This window comes from Tenrec ecaudatus, chromosome X (genome assembly GCF_050624435.1).
Source record: "Tenrec ecaudatus isolate mTenEca1 chromosome X, mTenEca1.hap1, whole genome shotgun sequence".
Taxonomy (NCBI): Eukaryota; Metazoa; Chordata; class Mammalia; order Afrosoricida; family Tenrecidae; genus Tenrec; species Tenrec ecaudatus.
In genome coordinates, this window is record NC_134548.1 from 127931009 (window position 1) to 127953075 (window position 22067).

Below are 22067 nucleotides of genomic sequence, written 5' to 3' on the forward strand. Positions count from 1 at the left end.
GTTAATGAAATGAGCCAGCAGGAGCATGGGAAGGACAGGGGAAGCAAAGCAGCAGCAGGGAGTGAGGGAAAGGTCGAGGGACTCGGCGCTTGGTGCGCAATTAGAACACAGCTGCTCCCTGGGGACTCCAGCTATCCTATACAGCCTCTCCAGCCACAGGAATCAAAACAATGAAGTCGGGATTTTGCCCTGGATCCCTCAGATGATTTATCTTTGGGACCCTGGGCGAGTCACCGAAACTGCTGGAGCCTCCGCTTCATCCATGTCTAAATTGGTAATTTAGAAGACTTTCGTGATTTTCTTAAAATCATTTTATTGGGAGCTAGTACAACTCTTATCACAGTCAGTCCATCCATCCATCCATCCATCCATCCATCCATCCATCCATCCATCCATCCATCCATCCATTGTGTCAAGCACATTTATTGCCATCATCATTCTCAAGACGTTTGCTTTCTAATTGAGCCCTTGCTATCAGCTTCTCATTTTTCCCCTCCCTCCCTCTGACTTCCATGATTTGAGAAGAATTAAATTTAAGGCCTCATCTCATAAAGGCACCCTGGTGGCACTGCAGGTTAGGCATTGGGCAGAGCGAACCACAAGGTACGCGGTTCAAATCCGCCAGTGGCTCCTCGGAAGAAAGATGAGACTGTCTGTGCTTATAGAGTGATTCACAGTCTGGGAAACCTGAAGGAGCAGTTCTGCTCTGTCCTACACGTTCACGGAGAGTTGGAATCGACACAATGACTCAGGATTCGGATGTGAGTATTAATAATAGCAATACTAGTCTTAATTCAAAATTAGAGATCACAAATCCTTTAAAGCTGTAGGAATCAAATACAATCAATGTACTTTAATCAAGAATAGCCTTGAGTGGTGGCATAGTGGTTATGAACTGAGTTGCTAACTACAAGGCCACCTGTTCAAAACCACATCACTCCACAGAAGAAAAATGAGATTTTCTATGCGATTTCTGGAAAGCAGTCTCAGAGCCTACAGGGATAGTTCCACCATGTCCTAAAGGGTTGTTCTGAGTTGGAATGGACCCGTGTCAGTCACGCTCTTAAGGTTGACCCATTCAGAGAATCCAACTTACTTGAGTGTAAATGGTAGACTCTAAGTGGCTTCTAACCTTTAACAAAGGCTTTGCGCCATCTACCCACTTAATCTCCACGTTGGGTTGCTGTGAACAGAAGACAGAGGCATGTGTGTCGATAAGAAAGTAATGGATACATACACATCATACAGCACCTATACACATCTCAGCTTCCCTGCACCCTGGAAATAAATACCCTAGTTTCACACGAAGGATATCATTGGAGACGATAACTTGCATTTGGACTATCTCCTAAAGCCATTTTAAAGTTCCAATCCTCTGCCTAGTGAGACTTTTGTAAATTATAAATAAAATAAATTTTCCAATAAGCGAATGCAAAAAACAACCACATATAATCTGAACCCTGATTTTGTTTTTAAAAAGATTATTGGAACCAAGAGGTTAAATTTCACATACTCAAGAGTGTTTTGAACATTTTCTAAACATCTTATTTTCGTAACATCCTCTTCGTGTGGACCACACTTCGTGTGGCATTATCCCCAACGGAAAGGCGCCCAGGTGACGCTGTGGGTTACTTCAAAAGCGCCTGCTGCTCCATCAAGATTTAGTCTCAGAAACCCTTAAGGAGCAGTTCTATGCTGCCCTGTCAGGTTGCAATGAGTCGGACTCAACTAGATGGCTGCCAGGGATCCCTAATGGAAGAAACCAGGGGAGGCAGGGCACAATGATGAAGTGCTTGGCTTCTACCTGAAAGGCTAGTAGCGGTTCTCAACCTGTGGGTCGCGACCCCTTTGTGGGTCAAACGACCCTTTCACAGGGATCACCCAATTCATAACGGTCGCAAAATGACTGTGATGAAGTAGCAATTAAAATAATTGTATAATAATGAAAATTGAAAATAATGTGGTGGGAGTCAGCTCCACATGAGGAACTGGATGAAAGGGTTGCGACACTGGGAAGGTGGCGAACCACCGGGCTAGTGGCCCAAACCCGAAAGCTGCTCCCAGGGAGCAAAGCCCTGAGAGCTGCTCCCATTCAGCTCTGTGGGGCAGTTCTACTTTGTCTTAGAGCAGGGCTGTCAAACTGGCAGCCCGCGGGCCGCATGTGGCTCCGATATAATTTTTTTGTGGCCTGCAATGCTCTGACATAAAATGAAAATAGAAAAATTTGTTATGAAGAAAACAGTGCTTAGGGGACACTGAGGCAATACCATACACACAATGCCCTCGTTAACCCTGAAGATGAGTATACACGTGGTGCAGTGCCTTCCCTGGGGCCTGTGGACGTGTAGAAACGCGCTGACTCAGTTCTGGTGACGTTTGGAAGCGACATGTCTGCCACTCTCAGTGTCACGTCATGTAAAGAGATGCCAATAGTGAAAAGGTTAAAAAGGGCACTCGGGGCTGTGCTGTGATGAATCCTACCTAGCGGCAGCGCTAGCTAACAGTGTTAGAGGGAAGCCATTACGATTGTGCATCACGTTGGTCCACTGCCCAACATTTTGTGGTTTTTATTAGTTACTTTGTTATATTTTCCAGTCACAACATAAGAGGTAAGTGAAAACTGGTAAGAGGAAAGCGCTGGCAAGTTTTGGATAAAAAAGAATAATTTCAGTTTTATAAATACATGTAATAAAATAAATGTTTATATAAAAGCAATTATATAGTTTTAATTATCCTATCCATATTCCTGAATCCTCACTTCAAAATATAAATTTAACAAAATTTGTCAATGTGATGTGGCCTGCGTGAAACTTACCAGTTGCACCAAAAGGCTCGCATTTTTATTGAGATTGACAACCCTGTCCTACAGGATCACCACAAGTCGGAATGGACTCGCTAACCAACAACATCTCCAAAGATCAACGTGACCAGCAGAATTCCATTTTGCAACATGTAATGCAGTATTTCCCTACCCTTCGTGAGTCGGCATCATTCAGAAGCAAGTAGCCTGGGGGAAGATTGGCGGAAACCGGCAGCTGCTGCTCAAATGTGATGATCCTTCCATCCTTCAGCAAAGGCACCCAGGCAAATCCAACTGCCAAGACAAGAATCAAAGGAGATGGGGGTAATTAGCTCCACAAGCGTCTGATTGGCAGTGGAGCAGGGCACGCTGGTGCGATTCCCAGGGTTCGGGATGTGGGAGAGTTCTGATGTTGGGGAAAGAAAGAGGATTTGTACTGCTGCCAATCCCAGCCTGGTGACTCAGAACTACACACTCTATTTCCTTGACTATAAGTTGTTTTTTTCTTTATATTCAGGGTGCAGAGTGTCACATATCTATCTCAGAAGTGACCTCAGATAGCAGCTACTACGCTCCTGAATGTCCTATTGTGGCATCAGGAAACGCAGAGATGAACAATGGAGAAACTGAGCCAAGGTATCATTGCAGAATGACCCATGGCAACAGGCACTCATCCTTTGGTGAAAACAACAGTTGTCTGGATTATCAAGGAAAGAGAACGGAGGCAGGAGCACAGTAGTTATGACTTTCCCCTCCAGAGCCTCTCGGCTTTCTCCTGGACAACTGACCGTATGCGAGCTGCCCGTGTCGCTCAAGCTGAGTGGTGTCATAATTGTGTTATAAACAATATTCTGGGTTGCAAGTGTTTATAACTCCGCTGTAAAAAAGCCTGCTCTAGACTGAGTTCTGGCGTCTGAGCGAGAGGGTGTTGGCTGGGAGCATTTTTTATACTTACTGCTTTCTGATTCTTCTGGGGGGGGGGGGGGCGCATGTGCACATTTACAAAACAGCATACAGGAGAGTATGCACGCACGAGGTGTGTGCACACACGAGTGGCATGTGCTTATATTGTGAACACAAAAGTCAACACAAATCTGGTTAGAATGCTCTCCTTTGTGTGTTTCATTTGGCAAATGCTTTAATTCTTAAAAGAAGACTCAAATTTTGGGTTCTCTCATAAGACTAAATGGCTTTGTCAGACGCAGACTGACCCATGCCTGAAAGGTATCTTTACTAACGAGGTGCCAGAAATGGTTTACCCAGACATGGGCATTGATTTAAAATTTTAAAAAAAAACAAAAACCAGGAAAGTAGCTTTAGCAGAACCATTCAAAAGGATACCGTCAGAGCAGTGAAACGGAAACGCTGACAAATGAGAAAAAGCGTTTTCTGCCCAGAAAATACGAAAATGAAGGGCAAAGAGATTTCTTAAGCCTTAGGACATGTTTTCCTCCATACAGGGTTTATTTTATTTTTTATTTATAGAAGATATGATTCACATACACCAATACAATTCATCTGCTTCAAGTGTACATGAGGAGCTTTTCATCTGGTCAAAAGCTGCATACCTGTCACCATCGAATTCCAGAACTTATACATTACCCTCGTGTACACACACACACACACACACACATTTAAATAAAGCCCATGTCTGTTTAGTCACTTTCCACTTCTCGTTTCCCTTTCTCCTCATCCTTGGTAATCACTGATAAACTTTCTTCCTCTATGGCACTGGTTTCAACCTTCCTAATGCCGAGACCCTCTAACACAGTTCATCATGTTGTGGTAACCCCCCCCTCCAAAACAACCCATACAATTCTTTTCGTTGCTCCTTCATCACTGTCATTTTGCTACTGCTATGAATTAGGCGGCCCTTGTGAAAGGATGTGCAACCCCCAGGTTGAGAACCGCTGCTCTACGGGATGGTTGTGGCACTATTTTGCACTGTGAACACATCAGAGCATGACCAAGTGGGTCGCTTCTCACCCAGAGCCCTTGGAAGCTGTAAAGGCTTCCAACAGCAAGCACGGCATCTGGCTCAAAGATGCGAAGGCACACCTTGAACAGGGCAGTGGTGGGCGGCACACAGAGTCGCCATCCCATATTCCAGAGCATCTTGCCCACATCTGTCTAGCCTTGGGGCCAGACCACCCATAATAAATCTCGCAGGAGGTTTATTGTCATAAGCACTCGTGGTTTGGTGGCTTTTCTTCTGACCCCCTCCAATTCCCTGCCCTAAATGAGCCTGCACTTCTATGGGGCACAGAACAGGACCACTGTCCCAACTAGTCAGAGAGGGAAATCCTAACATCCAAGCAGGGTGTCTTCTAGGTATCGGCACTCGGCTGTCTCCTTTGGCCTCCCATGCAAGATCAGCCCCAAACCTCTCATCCTGCCACTGGCAACAGAAATCCCTTTTTGCCAATCATCAAGGTTTGAAACATCGGTGCAAAATGAATCAACTCTCTAAGGACCGTCACCGTTTCCAGGTCCATCAACTTTCTGTCCTCGGCTGCTACTGCCACAGTGTGGGCCTTTCTTTGCTCGACCCCTGAAACAGATCGCTAGCTGCTGTTTCCTCATCAGTCTTTCCTTGCTCCAGTATTCTTTCCTCATTATCTGTGTGGCCTGATGGATTTTCCTTCAGAGCAGCTCTGACTGGTGTTTGTAACCCTTCGATAGTTCCCTTAGAGCTAACAGAACCCAATCCAATCCAGCCTGGCTTTCAAGGCCTTGTGCAATCCTACTCCTCTTTCTCAACCTGATGTCCCAGGATTCCTGTTTCAAGCACCCTGGGCTCCAGCTTTATGTATTTAACTCTTGGATGCTCCCTGTACCTAACTTGCGTGGCCTAGGGGTTAAGTGCGTGGCTGCTCATTGAAAGGTGGGCAGTTCAAACTCACCAGCCACTCCATTGGAGAAAGATATAGAAGTCTGGGTCCCAAAAGATTTAGAGTCTCAGAAGGGCAATTTTACTCTTTTCTATAAAGGTGACTGTGAGTCAGACTGACTCGACAGCATGAGTTTGGGTGAATACACAGCCCTCATCACTCTTTGTTCAAGAGGTTATTTCATCCTGAAAGCCCCTGCCTTTCTACCATTATTTCATTATCAAACTCTACCCACCCTTTAAGGCAGTGGTTCTCAACCTTGCTCATGCCTCGACCCTTCCTCATGTTGTAGGAACCCCCCAACCATAAAATTACTTTTGCTGCTACTTCATAACTGTCACCTTGTTACTGTTCTGAATTGAGTGACCCCTGTGAAAGGGATGTTTGACTCCCCAAAGGGGTTGCGACCCTCAGGTTGAGAACCAGCCTGTGCTGTTGTAGTTGCTAGCTGCCATCGAGTTGGTTCTGATTCATGGCAACCCTATAGGCCGCACAACGAAACCCTGCGGGCCTCATTTCCCCTCGTCGGTAGCAGAATCATGACAGAGATTGGGGTTCCCGTGCCTCTGTATGCACTGCAGCGTCTACGACAATGTCTTGCACATGATAAATATGGGCACGAGTGGATGCACGAACTCACGACTGATCCAGGTGAACCTGGCTCTGAATCCCAGGGCGTGCTGATGCTTATAAAACATCACAAGCCATGTTCACAGGGACACACGGGTGATCTCCCATGGATACTTCCCTCACAGGTTTACCTACAGCAGCGTTTCCCAAAGTGGGTGCTACTGCCCCCTGGTGGCCACTGGAACAATCCCGGGGGTGGCTTGACGCAGGATTATGGGGAAAAGTAGGGGTGATAGGCCAAATACATTTGCAAACCCAAGATAAAACCTAAGGAGTCCTGGTGGTGAAGCAGGTTGCACATTGAGCTGCTAACCACAAAGTGAGCAGTTCAAAACCACCAGTACGCTCCTCTGGAGAAAGGTGGGGCTTTCTAATCCTGTAGGGAGTTGTACAGTCTCAGCAATCCACAGGGGCAGTTTGACCCTATCTTATAGGTCGCTTGGATTCAGAATCAACTCGACCGCTATGAGGGAGCGAGGGAGGGGCAGAGGGAGGGAGCAAGCTGAGAAAGCCATGCTCAGTGGTGCAGCAACTGTACCTAATCATGTTTGTTACAGCTTGCCTCTTGTCATTAAAACCAGCCAGTCCTCAATGTCCCTTACGCTAATAAATGTCCCTAGCTCTGGGCTCACATCCTTTTTCCTCAGTGAGCACAACTGGAAAATTCCGGTCGCAGGGCTAAAAATTCCAGTCGCAGGACTATGAAAAATCACATAGAACACAGCTTTCCCCCGGATCCTGGAAGCTTCCTCCCCACAACTACCATGATCCGAATACTACCTTGCAGGACTGGATGGGGCAGAGGTTGTACACTGGTGCATATGAGGGCTGGAGGCACAGGGAATCCAGGGTGGATGATACCTTCAGGACCGGGGGTGTGAGGGGCGATGCTGGGAGAGTGGAGGGTGAGTGAGTTGGAAAGGGGGAACCGATTGGGAGATGAACTGCAGGGAAGGGGGGGAAGGGAGACTCCGGATAGGGCAAGATATGACAAAATAACAATCTATGAATTATCAAGGGCTCATGGGGGAGGGGGGAGCGGGGAGGGAGGGGAAAAAAAGAGGTCCTGATGCATAGGGCTTAAGTGGAGAGCAAATGCTTTGAAAAGGGCAAAGAATGTACAGATGTGCTTCATACAATTGATGTATGTATGGATTGTGATAAGAGTTGTATGAGTTCCTAATAAAATGTAAAATAAAAAAGAAAATGATTACGGCAGGGAATGTACGGATGTGCTTTATACAATTGATGTATGTATATGTATGGATTGTGATAAGAGTTGTGTGTGCCCCTAATAAAATGTTTTTTAAAAAGCACATAGAAGAAATCCCATTGTGTTATGCTTCTCCTTCAAACGGCAGCTGTCCCACTTGTGGTTGTTTACAGTAGTCTTGGCACACCAGCGAGCACAGGCATATTTGGGAGCGCTAATAATAAAGTAAAAGTGCAGTTCAACTTTTAACAAGGGACTTGTTCGCATTCTGCTGAGAAAGGAAGTGGGCTACAGCTTTGTGGACAAGAGGGTGGAGCCGCACTATCACACTGCAAACCAGGGTAGGAGAGACATTGCAAGAGCACACGTACCTGGAGTTTCCACTGTGTCCTGCTTCTTGGTGGTTCCCTTGGTGTTGATTTCACAACTTACATGATAGAAAGTGAAAAGCAAATGATGCTTCTGATGAAGGTGAATGGGAAGCTCAATCTTAATCTGAAATGATAGCAAAATGAGGCAGCGTATGATCTCCGGTGTCAAGTTGGCCTGTCAGGTTATTTCGTTTAGTTTCATGATGCTTGTCGCCACAAAGACCTAAATGGTAGGCCAGATAACAGAGCATGACGAATGCGAATGGATTGGCCAATACTATTTTCTCGGGGTGTGAGGGCCGAGGTGGTTTATTAGAGTTGGCTTGGAGGGTCCAGGGGATCATTGTATAAGACTCAACCCTGCAGCAGGTTCCCGATGAGTGGATCCAGACCACATCGTCGGTCCAGGGGAACTGGAAACCAATCTGAGTCAATGAATTCCAACCTATTTTACAAAGAGCACTGTTTGTGAAAGACTACTTTATATTTGAAGTGGTTACTCCCTTTTTGCATGAAAAAAACATAATCTTTCACAAATAGATGTGCCCAAAAAGTCACAGTGGCACTGAGGTATCCTCAAATTATAGGTGCTATATATTTTTTGAAAGAACAATTTTTCACTTGAATAGAGAGAGAAAAATGGTCCCCAGGACATAAGAATTTGATTTAATCTTAAAAGATCAATGCTATATTAAAAGATCCAATGTAATTTTCCAGTCAGAATCCGAATGAATATTTATAATATCTGCTCGAAACCTGTGAAAAACTAATTACAGATTGCAATGCACAGGCATGTGCACACACAGGTTACGTACTAACACATGCACAGATACACTCAGGTACTCTATTTCTCATATAGTGAAAGACTAAAAAGTCTTGGTCTGTAGTATCAGGGGACACCAAGGTCAATTGGCATAGCAAAGTTCACAAAGACAACGTTCTATATGCTACTTTGGTGAGTAGTGACTGGAGTCTTAAAAGCTTGAGAGCAATCACACTTGTGCGCAACCAAGCAAGGTATGTAGCAAAGAAGAGTAGGAGGGCTGGGAAGACAATTAGAAACAGTCCAACAGACTAAATAGAGCATGACGCAAATCTCAATCTCCACGACCCTGAGACCAAGAGAACTACATAGTGCCCGGCTATCACACACAACTGCCCTGGTAGGCATCACATTAGAAGGTCCTGGATAGAGTGGGAGAAAAATGTAGAGCAGAACTCAAAATCATGAAAGAGACCAGGCTTGCTTGGTTGGAGAGATTGGTGGAACCCCCAAACCTAATCATCCTTCAGGTCTAGAGTTGAACTTACCCCCTAGGCTCAATTTTCAGCCAAACAATAGGCGAATCTATGAGGGGGAGCAATAATACTAGAGAATAAGCAGCCATTTGAGGTCAAAGTTCCGAGGAGGATTTAGAAAGAAGGTAGAACTGGAAAGGGTAAGCACAGGGAGCAAGAGGGATGTAAGTGCTGTTCCCTTATGGGGATTACAGTGAATGTTAGGAGACAAAATGTCTGTGGGGACTTTTGAATAGAAAATTGACCTGCTCTGTAAATCTTCGCTCAATTCACAATAAAAAGCCTTTAAAAACGAGAAATGCGTGGTCCTTTCGCATACTGAAAACAATGTAGATTATGGGTGACGTGCTTCAGATTTCTGCAGTGATCAGTCTTGGTTATCAAAAGAAAGCAAAACTCACCTCCATGGAGTCAAGGCTGCCTCACAGTGATTCCACAGGACAGGGTAAAATTGCCATGAGTTTCCAAGAGTGTGACCCTTTCCAGGAGTGGAAAGCCTCCTCTTTCTCCCAAGATTGGTTAAGGAGATGCACAAATGAAAACGCAGTGATGGACATCTGGCCCAATTATCACGCACACCAGGCACGGCTTTGGTGTTATATCTAACTTTTGTCGTAGGTATGCATTCCCCACAGAACATGCCTATTCATAGCATCCAGACCATCTGGGCATCCACGGCGGTGCTGCACATAAATATGGGCCGATACTCTCCCTGGGTGGCAGAAACACAAGGCACCACCCCAAAACCTACTCCCCCAAACCAGGAAGGTATGGGATGAAGAAGGCCATGAATGAGCCCTAAGGCTGGGGTGTAAAGCCTTCAGGTGACAGCAGGTGGACCTGGGGTGTCCTGACAGCCAGGGGAATGGTTTCAGAAAAACCAGGCACTGAGACGTGAGGACCAAGCGGCAGAGCCAATGAAGCATCTGCCTGGGAGCGCTGTCAGGTTCCATGGAGACATGTGGGAATTGAAAACTGTCCATAGATTTGGGTAAACCAGAGTTAGATGAGAAAAGGCTGTGCCAGAGACACAAGGGAAACACAAAAGTACCGAGAGCTGCTGAGATAGAGATGGAGGAAGTAAAGAAAGAGAGGCACAGACCGGCCAAAGATATCAATGCAGAAGGCAACGGACTCAAGACAAGTGGTACAGAGGCTGGAGACCACCTCTCTCCCCTTAATCTACTTGGCTCTGAGAGATTGAGTTCAGCCGATGGAATTCTCTGGAAGCATTCCACTTGCAGAAAAGCTGCTCTTGTCACACAAAATCCTAGGGGGATGTGGGCAAAGAGCTTGGCCGGCCTTCGGAGCACCGCCTTTGGAACTTCCGGTTTTAATGCTGTGGAAAATGGCGACTCAGAAAGAGGAAGTGACTGGCTCGGGCACAGGGGCAGCTGTCGTCAAAGCTAGGGCTCAAATTCTAGTTTCCTCCTGGTGTTTGTTTCTTACCGTGCTACATCCAGTTAGCGTCCCTTCGATGTAGACTAAGTCTTCCACTGTGACCAAAGGCTGCTTAGCGGGCAATGGCCGTGGGAGTTTATGGGACACTTTGTGTTTTCAGAGAACAAAGCAGTCAGGATTTGAAGGGCAGACAACATGATGGGAGGCATTTGGAAGAGCAAAAGAACGGTGACCACAGCATTTTCGAAATAATCAGAATATATGTATTTGTTACCTCATCGTAGAACTCTGGATTTTGGTTGTGATGCGAGACCACAGCATAGGTATTTGTAGTGAAAACAGATCCTGCAGGTTTTCCATAAATACACTGCAAATGAAGGAAACAGAGACCACTCTCAGCACGAGTCTTGAAGCGTGAGGCTCCAGCACCACACACAGACTGAAGAGGCATCTGTGAGTTTCTCGGGGGGGCCTGGCTAGGCCCCACTGGTTCTCAACAGAAGCCCGTAAATTCAGATTCATACACACAGTCTCTCCAGCTGCTACTGCACATCACGTCTAATTTGCTAGCTGTGGAGATGGTTTTGAATTCAAGGCGTGCAATTGCCATCAAACACATGAAATTCCAAATTGGTTGATGGAAAGAAGTTGACCATTTCTAATCAGTGGAAAGGAAAAAAAAGTGGATGGCAGTCATGTAAAGCTCATGTCTTTCACACTATTTTCATTTCTCCAAATGAAAAGGGGGAAGACTCCCCAGTCCCATTGGCTGAGGACTCACTGAGCAGGGGACCAGGAGGGGCTAGAAACAAGAGCAACACAACAGCTAGAAGACTGTGAGTTGCCTTGGCACTGATTCCAAGTCACAAGGGCCCCCTACTTATCTGACAGAATAGCTTCCTAGGGCTTCCTGGGCTGTCATTTTTACAGAGGGTCCCTTAGGTGATGGGAGTGGTTGGTCTTGACAAGTAACCTAAAGCTTGGCAGTCTGAACTCATTTAGCAGCACTCCGGAAGAAAGTTCTGGTGATCTGCTTCCATGGAGATGACAGTCAAGGGTACCCCATAGCATGGTTCTCTGCTTTAACACATGAGGCTTCGTTGAGGTGGACATCTATCCGATGGCCATGGGGTTCACAGATATTTACGGGAACAGGTTGCCTAGTCTTTCTTGCGTGGCACTGCTTAGGTGGGATTCAAACTTCGAACCTTTAGGTAGGTAGCTGAGGGCAATCCGTTTGTACCTTAGCCACATTTCTAGCCAGGGGGTTAAAAAGAAAGAAAAAAATACTGAAGGTCTATTTAGTGCTTCAGACAGCTTACTGTTTTGTGTTTTCACTCGTGTGTGTGTGTGTGTGTGTGTGTGTGTGTGTGTGTTGGTGGGGGGTGGTTTGGTTGAATTATTAGCTCTCCATTACCCCAGTCTAATAGCCGTTAATGCTTTCTGAGGTTGCATGGAAAGAGTCGTTTGCCTCTCTAGTGCGTGCTCTTTGCTTGCAAAGGCCAAAAAAGCTCAAGGAGGAATATGCAGTCAGCGTGCCAAAGTACTAATTGCCCCCTTCTGTTCCTTCACGAGCCAGCCTCTCAGCCAGCTAGGGCATGAACTCGAGACTCCAGATGATGCATATCCAACCTGGAGGAACTGCTGAGTGGGACCCTGAGAATCCAGAAGTATCCAAATTGATATATCATGTGGAAGCAAAGAACCAGCTGGAGGCTGAATCAGAGAAAATGTACCTAAGTGGAGGCAAAAAAAATCCCCAAAATGAACCCCTCACTGCCAGCGCGTCAATTCCGACTAAGAGTGACCCCACAGGACGGGGTAGAACTGCCCCTGTGGGTTTCTGAGACTGTAACTCTTTACAGAGATAGAAAACCTCATCTGTCCCTACTGGAGCGGCTGGTGGTTTCAAACTGCTGACCTTGTTTGTGGTTAGCAGTCGAACACATAAAGACTACCCCACCATGGGAAGCTACTCTGTAATTTAACTTCAGTTTCTCTGTGTGGAAAAAAAATCTATGAAAAAAGAAATCTTTCAGAGGTGAGGGCTATTTGAGGGCTGCTGGGAGGTTGGGTGGGAGGCAGCATGTGTGCCTCTTTCCCTAGGTGGTTTGTCAGATTAGCAGCAAAGGGAGGATCCAGGCAGCCACTTCGAAGTGGCTAAATTCTCCGACTACTCTGTTAGGTCTTTAACTAATGGGCCGAAAAGAAACACTGAAGTGCCAGGGCTTTCGGGAATGAAGGGCTTAGCTCATTCCGGGATTATGCTTTTGCAGAACCCACAGATCCAAGTTGACAGGTCCCCTTACAGCATCCCATCTCCCATCCCCACAGTCCTGCTCTGCTTCCCTCAGTCTGTTCACGTTTCAAGGAGAGAGGCGTTCACGGTCCCCTGATGGTACCATTCTAAGCGCTCAGGTCAGAAAAGAACTTGGCCTTGTGATTAGAGCATCAGAGCCATGCAAAAAACAAACAAACAAACAAACAAGCAAGCGAGCGAGGCCACAGCAAGCCGCTGACACGTGAAAGCCCACCCACTTTGCAGGCCCTCACTGCTCCCACCCCACTTCAGAATTTCTTAGTTCCCTTCACCCTATGGCACAGTTACTGAGGGAAGAGTAAGCACAGATGGTATTCGATTTGTCACTGATTAACAAAACAAACAACAACAAATACTCACTGCTATGGAGTCAATTTCAACTGATGGCAACCCTAGAGGGGGGGAAGAACTGCCCCACAGGGTTTCTGAGACTAGCGCTCTTCACAGGACGATGAGTGGGACTTGCGGCGAGTTCAGAGCGCCAGGTTTTCCGTTAGCATGGACTGTTTCAAAACTGGGTTACCAGGACCCCTTAACTTGCCACTTTAATACACTCTATCCTCCAGGTGGAAACGCGTGAGGAAGAGACTGCCAGGCGCCCAAATGACCTCTCCTAAAAACTGGTGAGAAAAGGGCCCTCTGGAGATGTAATGGGTTATGTACGTATTGAGCGAGTCATCACGAGGTCAGCAGTTTGAAACCATTGCCCAGCCGCTCCCTCAGAGGAGACTGTCTGCTCCTGAAAAGGGTCCCAGTCTCGGAAACCCACGGGGGCAGTTTCACTCTGCCGATGGGGCCGCTATGAGGTGGAATCCGCCCAAGGGCAGTGAGAAAAACAATACACACACCTTTAGCGCAGTGGCATCACTTTCATCCGAATCCCGGAATTCCACACAGACAGCAATGTTTCTCGCCTAAAAGGAATAACCGTTCGGCATGAGTCAACCCAATGAGCAGACTAGCAGTACTGGTTCAGCCCCCACATGGATAGGTTTCCATTCCTTACCTTGGCAAATGTTTTCTGGCTATCGTATTTTAATTGCAAGGGATATACATACAGGTGGTTTTTGTAAACAGTGAATGGGTAACAAAATTTTGTCATGTCCGGAACAAACTCTTCAACCTCCACAGTAATATTTTGACAATTCTTTTCGAAAGGCTTCAGGGGTACATATGAAGATGTAATACAATCTACAGTTGGAAAATCAAAACAAACCAGGCAAAAATAATACAGTTTAGCAATCATGAACTCACTCAGTCTTTCTGTTAGAAAAATATACGATGTCCACGTGGATTATGTTCCCCAAGAGGGATGGATTTTTCTTTAAAAGCAGAATTCTTAGTGACAGACAGAAAATCCTAAGACTCTAGAAAGGACAGGGGTGTAGCCTGGTGGGTTTTTTTTTTTTAATGAAACCTTTCAAGCCAGACATAGATTGTGATCCCATCCTCAATGTCGACTTAAGTAATTTGCCAAATATAACACATCATAATTTTGCAAAATTTAAACTCTGTAAGGAAACCCATTATATACGGGTGGGTTTTCTTTTTCTTTTTCCCCGCCTGTGGCTGCAATTTAGCTATCGCTGCAAATTTTTATTGGGAGCAGGGAAATAACGGTACATTTTGGATTCCAGTTAGCTCGTGGTGGCTCGCTTTTAACAAGTTAACTGGGTACAGGTGCAAATTTTCACCTACAACATAATGGCAGCCTTTTTGAAATGGCAGATCTTATGATGTGTTACCAAGAGAACAAATCATCCAATTCCAGGAGGCTGAAAAAGAGCCCTGGAGAAACTGAACAGCGGCCGGCCTGTGTCATTGAAGTAGCCGCTGGGAGCCAGGCTATTCATATGGCCAGAGTCTCAAAGAAGGCTTTGTCTTCGCAGCCTGCATGTTGCCAGAGAAGGAAGACCCAGGGAGCAGTGAACCTGTGCCCCCAGGTGGGGGTCTCCTTTTTCCACTGATAAGAGTGATCCATACTCACATAGGAAACCTGGAGCTGGAAAGGTATACCAATATCATCGCTAAAAGATTTGCTACGCAAAATTACTGCGAACATTTGGGAATATGTTTTCTTTTAGGGGATCATATGTGTTCTAATCTATTTTTTTTCCTTTTTGAAATCATTTATTCTATTTCTGCCTCCACACAGCACGGCATATGATCAACGCCCTATTTCTACGTGGACAATTCCGTGACACTGAGGACATTTTTCAAGTTGGGCAAACATCCTCACCCTCCTTTTCCAAGCTGGTCCACCCTCATTAATATAACCACCCCCCCATACACACACAAATCAAAGTTCCCGTGGAATCTTTTCAAATGCTGTCTCACTCTCACTGCCGTGGGGTCCATTTGATATAGCGGCCCTGTAGCATAGACCGACCTCCATGAGTTGCTGAGACCGTAACTCTTTCTTTTTTAAAATCATTTTAGTGGGGGCTTGTACAACTCTCATCATAATCCATATATGCATCCATTGTGTCAGGCACATTTGTACATCTGTTGCCATCATCATTCTTAAAACATTTCCTTTCTACGTGAGCCCTTGGTATCAGCGCCTCAGACTGTAACTCTTTATGGGAGTAGAAATCCTTGCCATTCTCCCTCAGAGATGCTGGTGGTTTCGAACTGTTGACCTGTGGTTTAGTATCTGAACTGATAACCGTGATGTCCCCAAGGCTCCTTATGACAGCCATTCCTCGCCAAGCATCTGGTTTGAAATTTCCCATGCTAATCAACTTCTTTGACCCTTCCACTCTCTGGCTCAAGACAAGCCTTCCCTGGACACCCCTTCTAAACCATCCTGCTCCAATCCCCAGTTAAATTTTCTCTCATCCATGTACTTTCTTACTTATTACCTGTCACTCCTTCTAGATTCTACACTCAGTAAGTTTAGAGCGCCTACCAGATACTCAGCATCTTCCCAATAAATATCTATTCCATTACTGAATGAAGAGATAGAAATCGCTTAGCGATGGGCATCCATGAAAATCTATTAGCAGGTGCTATTCCTACTTGCAATATGTGGTGTTGCTCACCCAAATCCCAGGCAGTATGAGATAGTTTCACTATAATGGTTTCCGGATATCCAATAGATGTGCAAGTGCACCTACTGTTTTAATTTGCATTCCCCTGCTCATGAAAAGGATGGTGCCTTTTTTTCCCCTCCTCAAACATTTGTGAGTGTTATCAGGGAATGTCTTGCAAATAGTCTTTCCTGCCCACTTTTCTAGGGCATGCTCACATCACCCTATATTATATCCCAAGTTGCAACTGATAAAACCAACTGAATCAAGTCACTTCTGCTCCCTACATAGTCACCATGTAAAACATCAAGCAAAATATTCAAAAGTTAAAAACTCAAGGTTCAAGCCTGACACTTAAGGTTCACGTGAAACCCGCAACTTCTTACTTGATAAATCCACAGGAACACATTCCACAGTGATGTTCAGCTGCCCAGGAATAACCTGTAATTTGGTCTTCTCCGGCCTAGGTGGACAAGAAGAATATTTTAGAAGGTAAAAATTTTAAAGTGGGACTACTAAATACACGACTTACTCTACTGTCCGGATTTAAAATGTTAAGAACCGGTTTCTCTGAATGATATATGAATCACATTCATCAATGGAAGAAACAATTCACCTCTTCCTTTCGTCTAAGCGCCTAAACGCCATGTACTCACTTCTTGTATTCTGAGAGCAACTTGAGAATATCTTCGTTAGAAAGCTTGCTGCTGTCTTGCTTATACAAAGGAGAAAATCTCCCTTCCAGGTCCAGAGAGCCTTGACTATCCTTGAAGATGGGTCTACAACAGCAACAGAAAGATTTAGGTCCTAATTCTAAAGGACTGAAAAATTACAATGGCCTGAGTTTGGGCGGGAGGTTTAACATGGTGAAACCACTTCAGAAAATGGTTTCCCTTGAAGTACACGCCGACCCTAGCATTTCCACTCCAAAGTCTTCACACGAGAGAAATGTAAAGCCACACAAGCACTGGCATGTGAGTATTCGCTGCACACTCGCTATAGCCCCAAGCTGCTACGGAAGCAGATGTCCATCAAAAGAAGGGATAAACTGACTGTGACATATTCACAGTGGGACACTACTCAAAATGAAGTATTAACTCACTCAGATGGGGTGGAATCATTTCAAAAAAGATGCTGAGCCAAAGACGTTAAACAAAGTTGAGCATACATCTGCACTGTATGACTTCGTTTATAGGACTTCTAGGATAGAGAAAAGTCATCTGGAGCGATCAGCAAATCAGTGGTCGTGTGGGGGCTTTGATGGCTAATTTGACAGGGCTCTGAGGACACTTTCTGGGGTGATAAATGACAAAACAACAATGTATAAATTACCAAGGGCATATGAGGGAGGGGGGAATGGGGAGGGAGGAGGGGAAAAAAAAAAGAGGACCTGATGCAAGGGGCTTAAGTGGAGAGCAAATGCCTTGAGAATGATTGGGGCAGGGAATGTATGGATGTGCTTTATACAATTGATGTATGTATATGCATGGATTGTGGTAAGAGTTGTATGAGTTCCTAATAAAATGTAAAAGAAGAAAAGAGAAAAAATGATTAGGGCAAAGACTGTACAGATGTGCTTTATACAATTGATGTATGTATATATATGAACTGTGAAAAGAATTGTATGAGCCCCAATAAATTGTTAAAATTAAAAAAAAAAAAGAATTTACAACACATAAAAAACAAAAAAATGTCCCACTTCATTGGTCGGGGTGGTGGTTACATGATTATACACATTTGTGGAATTCACATTAAGTATTTCAAATATTTGGATTCCATCAAATGTGAAGTAGACATCTCAAAGTTACAAAAATTAAGCTCCTCAAGGAAATGATATACGTAGAGTTTCCAGTAAGAATCTGAATCATTCCTTTCTTCTTCGTCCTGCCTCCCCACATTAAGTAGTTCTTTTCCTACCATGGGACATGATGTACAAAGCACCCAGGATGCTGAAAAGGTCAACAACCAGAAACCATTCCCCCTGGCAGATCCTCTGAAGATGTGGCTATCGTCATTAGTCATTGTCACTACTTCTAAGCATACCTCCTTTTATTTTCAGTAAGCACGTTTATCATACATCTTTCAAATGCCCCAGCCAAACCTTTCGGGTAGGTTCCTGCTATTCTTAACCACATAAACAATTCAGGGAGGAAACCAAACCTCCCCAGCAATAGTCTTCATCACAAGGCGGGGATTCAAAGCTCCTCTTCTGAAGACTTTCAAGGTACTCTCTCCCCCAACCCCCTTACTGGCAGAACATCTTTAAGCACGTAGGAAACCAGAAAGGAAATCCTATGGCTGGGGCATCAAAAAGCATGCTGATATCTACAAGTGCCAGTTCACCTCTAGTAAAGTCTCCTTGGACCAGGACCTCTGCTAGTTTTTGCCATCCGCTTTTTTGTTAAGCAGTCTGCAAAACAAGGACAGCGTGTCTTTTCCTCTATCGATGTACGATGCATTTTGAGACCTTCCAAAGAAGAGTCAATGATATAAATAGTGACAGATAGAAGCTAATTAACTTTAGAATCGCCTACCCTTATGATCTTCCCTAGCACCAGCTGAACATAAGTGACCGAATTAGTCAGAACATGTTGCCCTTTCTTGAGAAAGTTCCTGCTGAGTTGTACTGGCTGTCACCGACAAACAGGCCAGAGGGTCTCACCTTCAAAAGGAGGACAAGGAACAAACATGTTGGAAGGCATCACTCTATCAATGGCAAGATTGGGTAGGAATCACATAATCTACCATAAAAGGTGAGCTGATCGATACAGTTGGAGCATTCACCTTCCAGTGTACCACGCGAGAGGTATGCGGAATTTGTCATCAGGAGGCCAAGAAAGCTATTAGTTAATTACGCACTTGTAACTCGCTGACTGACTTCTTGGCCTCCTGATTTTTACTACATTTCCCAGAATTAGTCCATGATCTTTTTTTTTTCTTCAAAGCCAATTCTGAAACAGGGGCCACCTTGTACAGACACCTCTATCATGTCTGGGTTCCTGGAGGGAAAGCACAAGCCAAAGCTTGTACACAGAAGCACTGCTTTAGAAAGTAACCCAATTAAGTGGTGTTCGTCAGCGCGGTAAGTGAGGCCAAAGAAAAATTCTCCAAAGCAAGACGTTCGAAGAAATGACAGGGTCTTTGATACACAGAGAATCCCCAATGAAAGAAGTCTTATACCCGAAGGGTCCCAAAGGTTGGACAGAAACATGCTGTTGACTGCTGGTCAGGGCCACAGCCCCCACACGTCACATCTGTGTGTGAAGAGAAGGGTCAGGATTCTCTTTGTACCGACCTGGCAGCCCAAGCAAAGGGCATTCGGTATTGTCCAAGCCGGCTGCACACTTGCTTCGCTGTCCTGTGCACCTTCTGGGCCGTCTGAGATCAGAAACAAGGAGAAAGATTCGTATGTGTCCGTACTGCCACAAACCCACACAGAGAAAACAGTCCCCCAATTTACTGATACAAAAAATCCACGTTCTAGAAAGTCAGAGAAATAAAGAAATAACCACACATAACACACAACATGTAATCGCTACCAAGTTTCCACAACCCGAGTATTTCTTTAAGGCTTGGTGTTTTCTCGTGAACAAAGTCTTCCTTGTCAGTGTATCCCATGGGCGAAGGGGCTGATTTGCACGACAGACATTTACTAGGAATGTTTTAGGCAGTTTTCACACATACTCAGTTTGACATCTCGGGCAAACCCTCGTCATTCTTGGGAGCAGTTGTTCTGGATACAGTTGGTCTCATTACTGCCTGTTACAACATGCCAAGTGACTAAAGAGTCCATGGAGGTTAGTCTCCCGTGGGCAGGACATGAGTTGGCAAAGGCACTGAGAGATGACCTGCCGACGGAGTGGACAGGGGCTAGGAAATGCTGGCTGGCAGCTTCTAAGGATGCCGAAAGCTGGAGGCTTCTGTCTACATTGTGAAGATGTTTTTGAGTGCCCCCCAAACTAATCACATGTCTCCTCAGCAGCTTCCTCTTCACAGACACTACTTGGACACACGGCAAAATGCCATGTACAACAGATCTGCCCTTGTGGCGCGCACAGTAGCTGGGGCGGGGCTAATGGACCACATCACACCAGTTTGCTCAGTTATAAAATGAGGGGGCCTGGGCTAGACCAATAGAGCTTACAAACATTTACCTGTGGAGTCCACAGTCCCAAAATCTAGACACTCACTAAAGAGTCACAAGTGCTGACGCTTCCGATAAAAAAAAAGAACAACAAGCAAACAAAACAACAAGAAGAAACCTCTCCTATTTAATGGGCAAACGCTTCCTGTCAAAAAAGAGAAGCGGTACTGAAACCCAAATGAAGGCTGAGCATGATAGTGGGACAACAAGAAAATCCAAGGAAATAGAGGAAAGAGCTAGGAGGCAAAGGGCATTTATAGAGGTCTAAATAAAGGCATGTACATATGCAAATATATTTATATATGAGGACGGGGAAATAGATCTATGTGCCTATATTTATAGGTTTAGTATTAAGGTAGCAGAAGGACATTGGGCCTCCACTCAAGTACTCCCCCTCAAGGCAAGAACACGTTGTTCTATTAAACTGGCATTCCATGATGCTCACTTTCCCGACACAACCGCTGAAGACAACAATAAGCAAATGTGGTGAAGAAAGCGGATGGTGCCTAGCTATCAAAAGGATCAGGTATAAGGCATCATCAGAACAAAAATATCTTACCATAGTGAACGAGTGGGGGAGTGTGGAGTGGAGACCCAAAGCCCATTTGTAGGCCACTTGGACATCCCCTTATATAACGGTCTCAGTGAGGAGACAAGCCAGCCAGGGTACGATGTAGCAATGAGGAAACATACAACTTTCCTCTAGTTCCTAAATGCTTCCTCCTCCCTCATTATCATGATCCCAATTCTACCTTACAAAGGTGGCTAGGCCAGAAGATGTACACTGGCACAGATAGGAACTGGAAACACAGGGAATCCAGGGCAGATGATCCCTTCAGGTCCAGTGGTGTGAGTGGCGATACAGGGAGGACGGAGGGAGGGTGGGTTGGAAAGGAGGAACCGATTACAAGGATCTACATGTGACCTCCTCCCTGGGGGACGGACAACAGAAAAATGGGTGAAGGGAGACTTTAGGCAGGGCAAAATATGACAAAATAATAATTTATAAATTACCAAGGGTTCACAGGGAGGGGAGAGTGGGGAGGGAGGGGGAAAATGAGGCGCTGATGCCAGGATCTTAGGTGGAGAGCAAATGTTTGGAGAATGATGAGGGCAATGAATGTACAAATGTGCTTTCCACAATTGATGTGTGTATGGATTGTGATAGGAGTTGTATGAGCCCCTAATAAAATGATTTTTTTTCAAAGAAAAGAGAAGTGGTAACCTTTAAAAGTAGAAGAACTAAAACCTCAGAGCAAAGGGCTGCCCTTCTAACTGGATACATTCAATTTGATGACACACTTGCTAGCGTGTCTTTCTTTCACTAGTGACAGGAGTCAATCCATGTGTGAGCTGGCATCTGAAAACCCCAGGACTGGACCATCTCTAACGTCTGAGCTCTTGACATGCTAGCCCATGGCCGAGAAGCAGGGGAAAATGGCTAGTGACCAGGATCCGGTATCAATGAACAGATCTTGCCTCTAAGCCTTGAGAAGCAGAAATCAGATTGTCACATAAACAAAACAAAAGATGAACCAAATAGGACATAGATACGTTGAAGCATGCAGCCTTGCCAAGCACACAATCTTTTCAGGAGCAAGGGTGCTCAGCATTTAGCTTTGTCTCCCCCCTCAAGGGTCAGGGACCATGTAATTGTACAATATCCAGAAAGCGCATGTGCAGTCTTTGGAGCATGCGCTGGGAATACCTTCGCAGGGTCGGGGCTCTTGATATACGGCTCCGCGCTGTGTGCAATGCTGCCCTGCAGCACCTTGTCAATGCGGGCTACTAGAAAAACTTCAGGATGTGGATTCGTCACTGAGAAAATACCCTGTGAACAAGATTGAAACAAATAAACAAAAAGGTTTCCATGAGACTTGGAAAAAATTGTATTTCACCACAACGTACAATTGGTTTGGTTAACGGCACCCAGCAGTGTGGAGTAAACCCCAAATACAAATTTGTT

General features: G+C 45.2%; 1 protein-coding gene across 2 annotated transcripts in view; it reads right to left on the reverse strand.

The window, feature by feature from the left end:
- Positions 1 to 22067, reverse strand: part of DOCK11 (dedicator of cytokinesis 11) — a 232006-nt gene that overhangs the window by 100501 nt on the left and 109438 nt on the right. For both annotated transcript variants that reach the window (XM_075539220.1, XM_075539219.1), the window contains exons 13-22: positions 21810 to 21932; positions 19253 to 19335; positions 16614 to 16736; positions 16344 to 16420; positions 13932 to 14116; positions 13774 to 13839; positions 10880 to 10972; positions 7906 to 8029; positions 2973 to 3094; positions 1097 to 1183 (exon numbers count right to left, since the gene is read on the reverse strand). In XM_075539220.1, the coding sequence (XP_075395335.1) occupies positions 1097 to 1183; positions 2973 to 3094; positions 7906 to 8029; positions 10880 to 10972; positions 13774 to 13839; positions 13932 to 14116; positions 16344 to 16420; positions 16614 to 16736; positions 19253 to 19335; positions 21810 to 21932 (1083 nt within the window). The remainder of the gene's footprint in view (positions 1 to 1096; positions 1184 to 2972; positions 3095 to 7905; positions 8030 to 10879; positions 10973 to 13773; positions 13840 to 13931; positions 14117 to 16343; positions 16421 to 16613; positions 16737 to 19252; positions 19336 to 21809; positions 21933 to 22067) is intronic.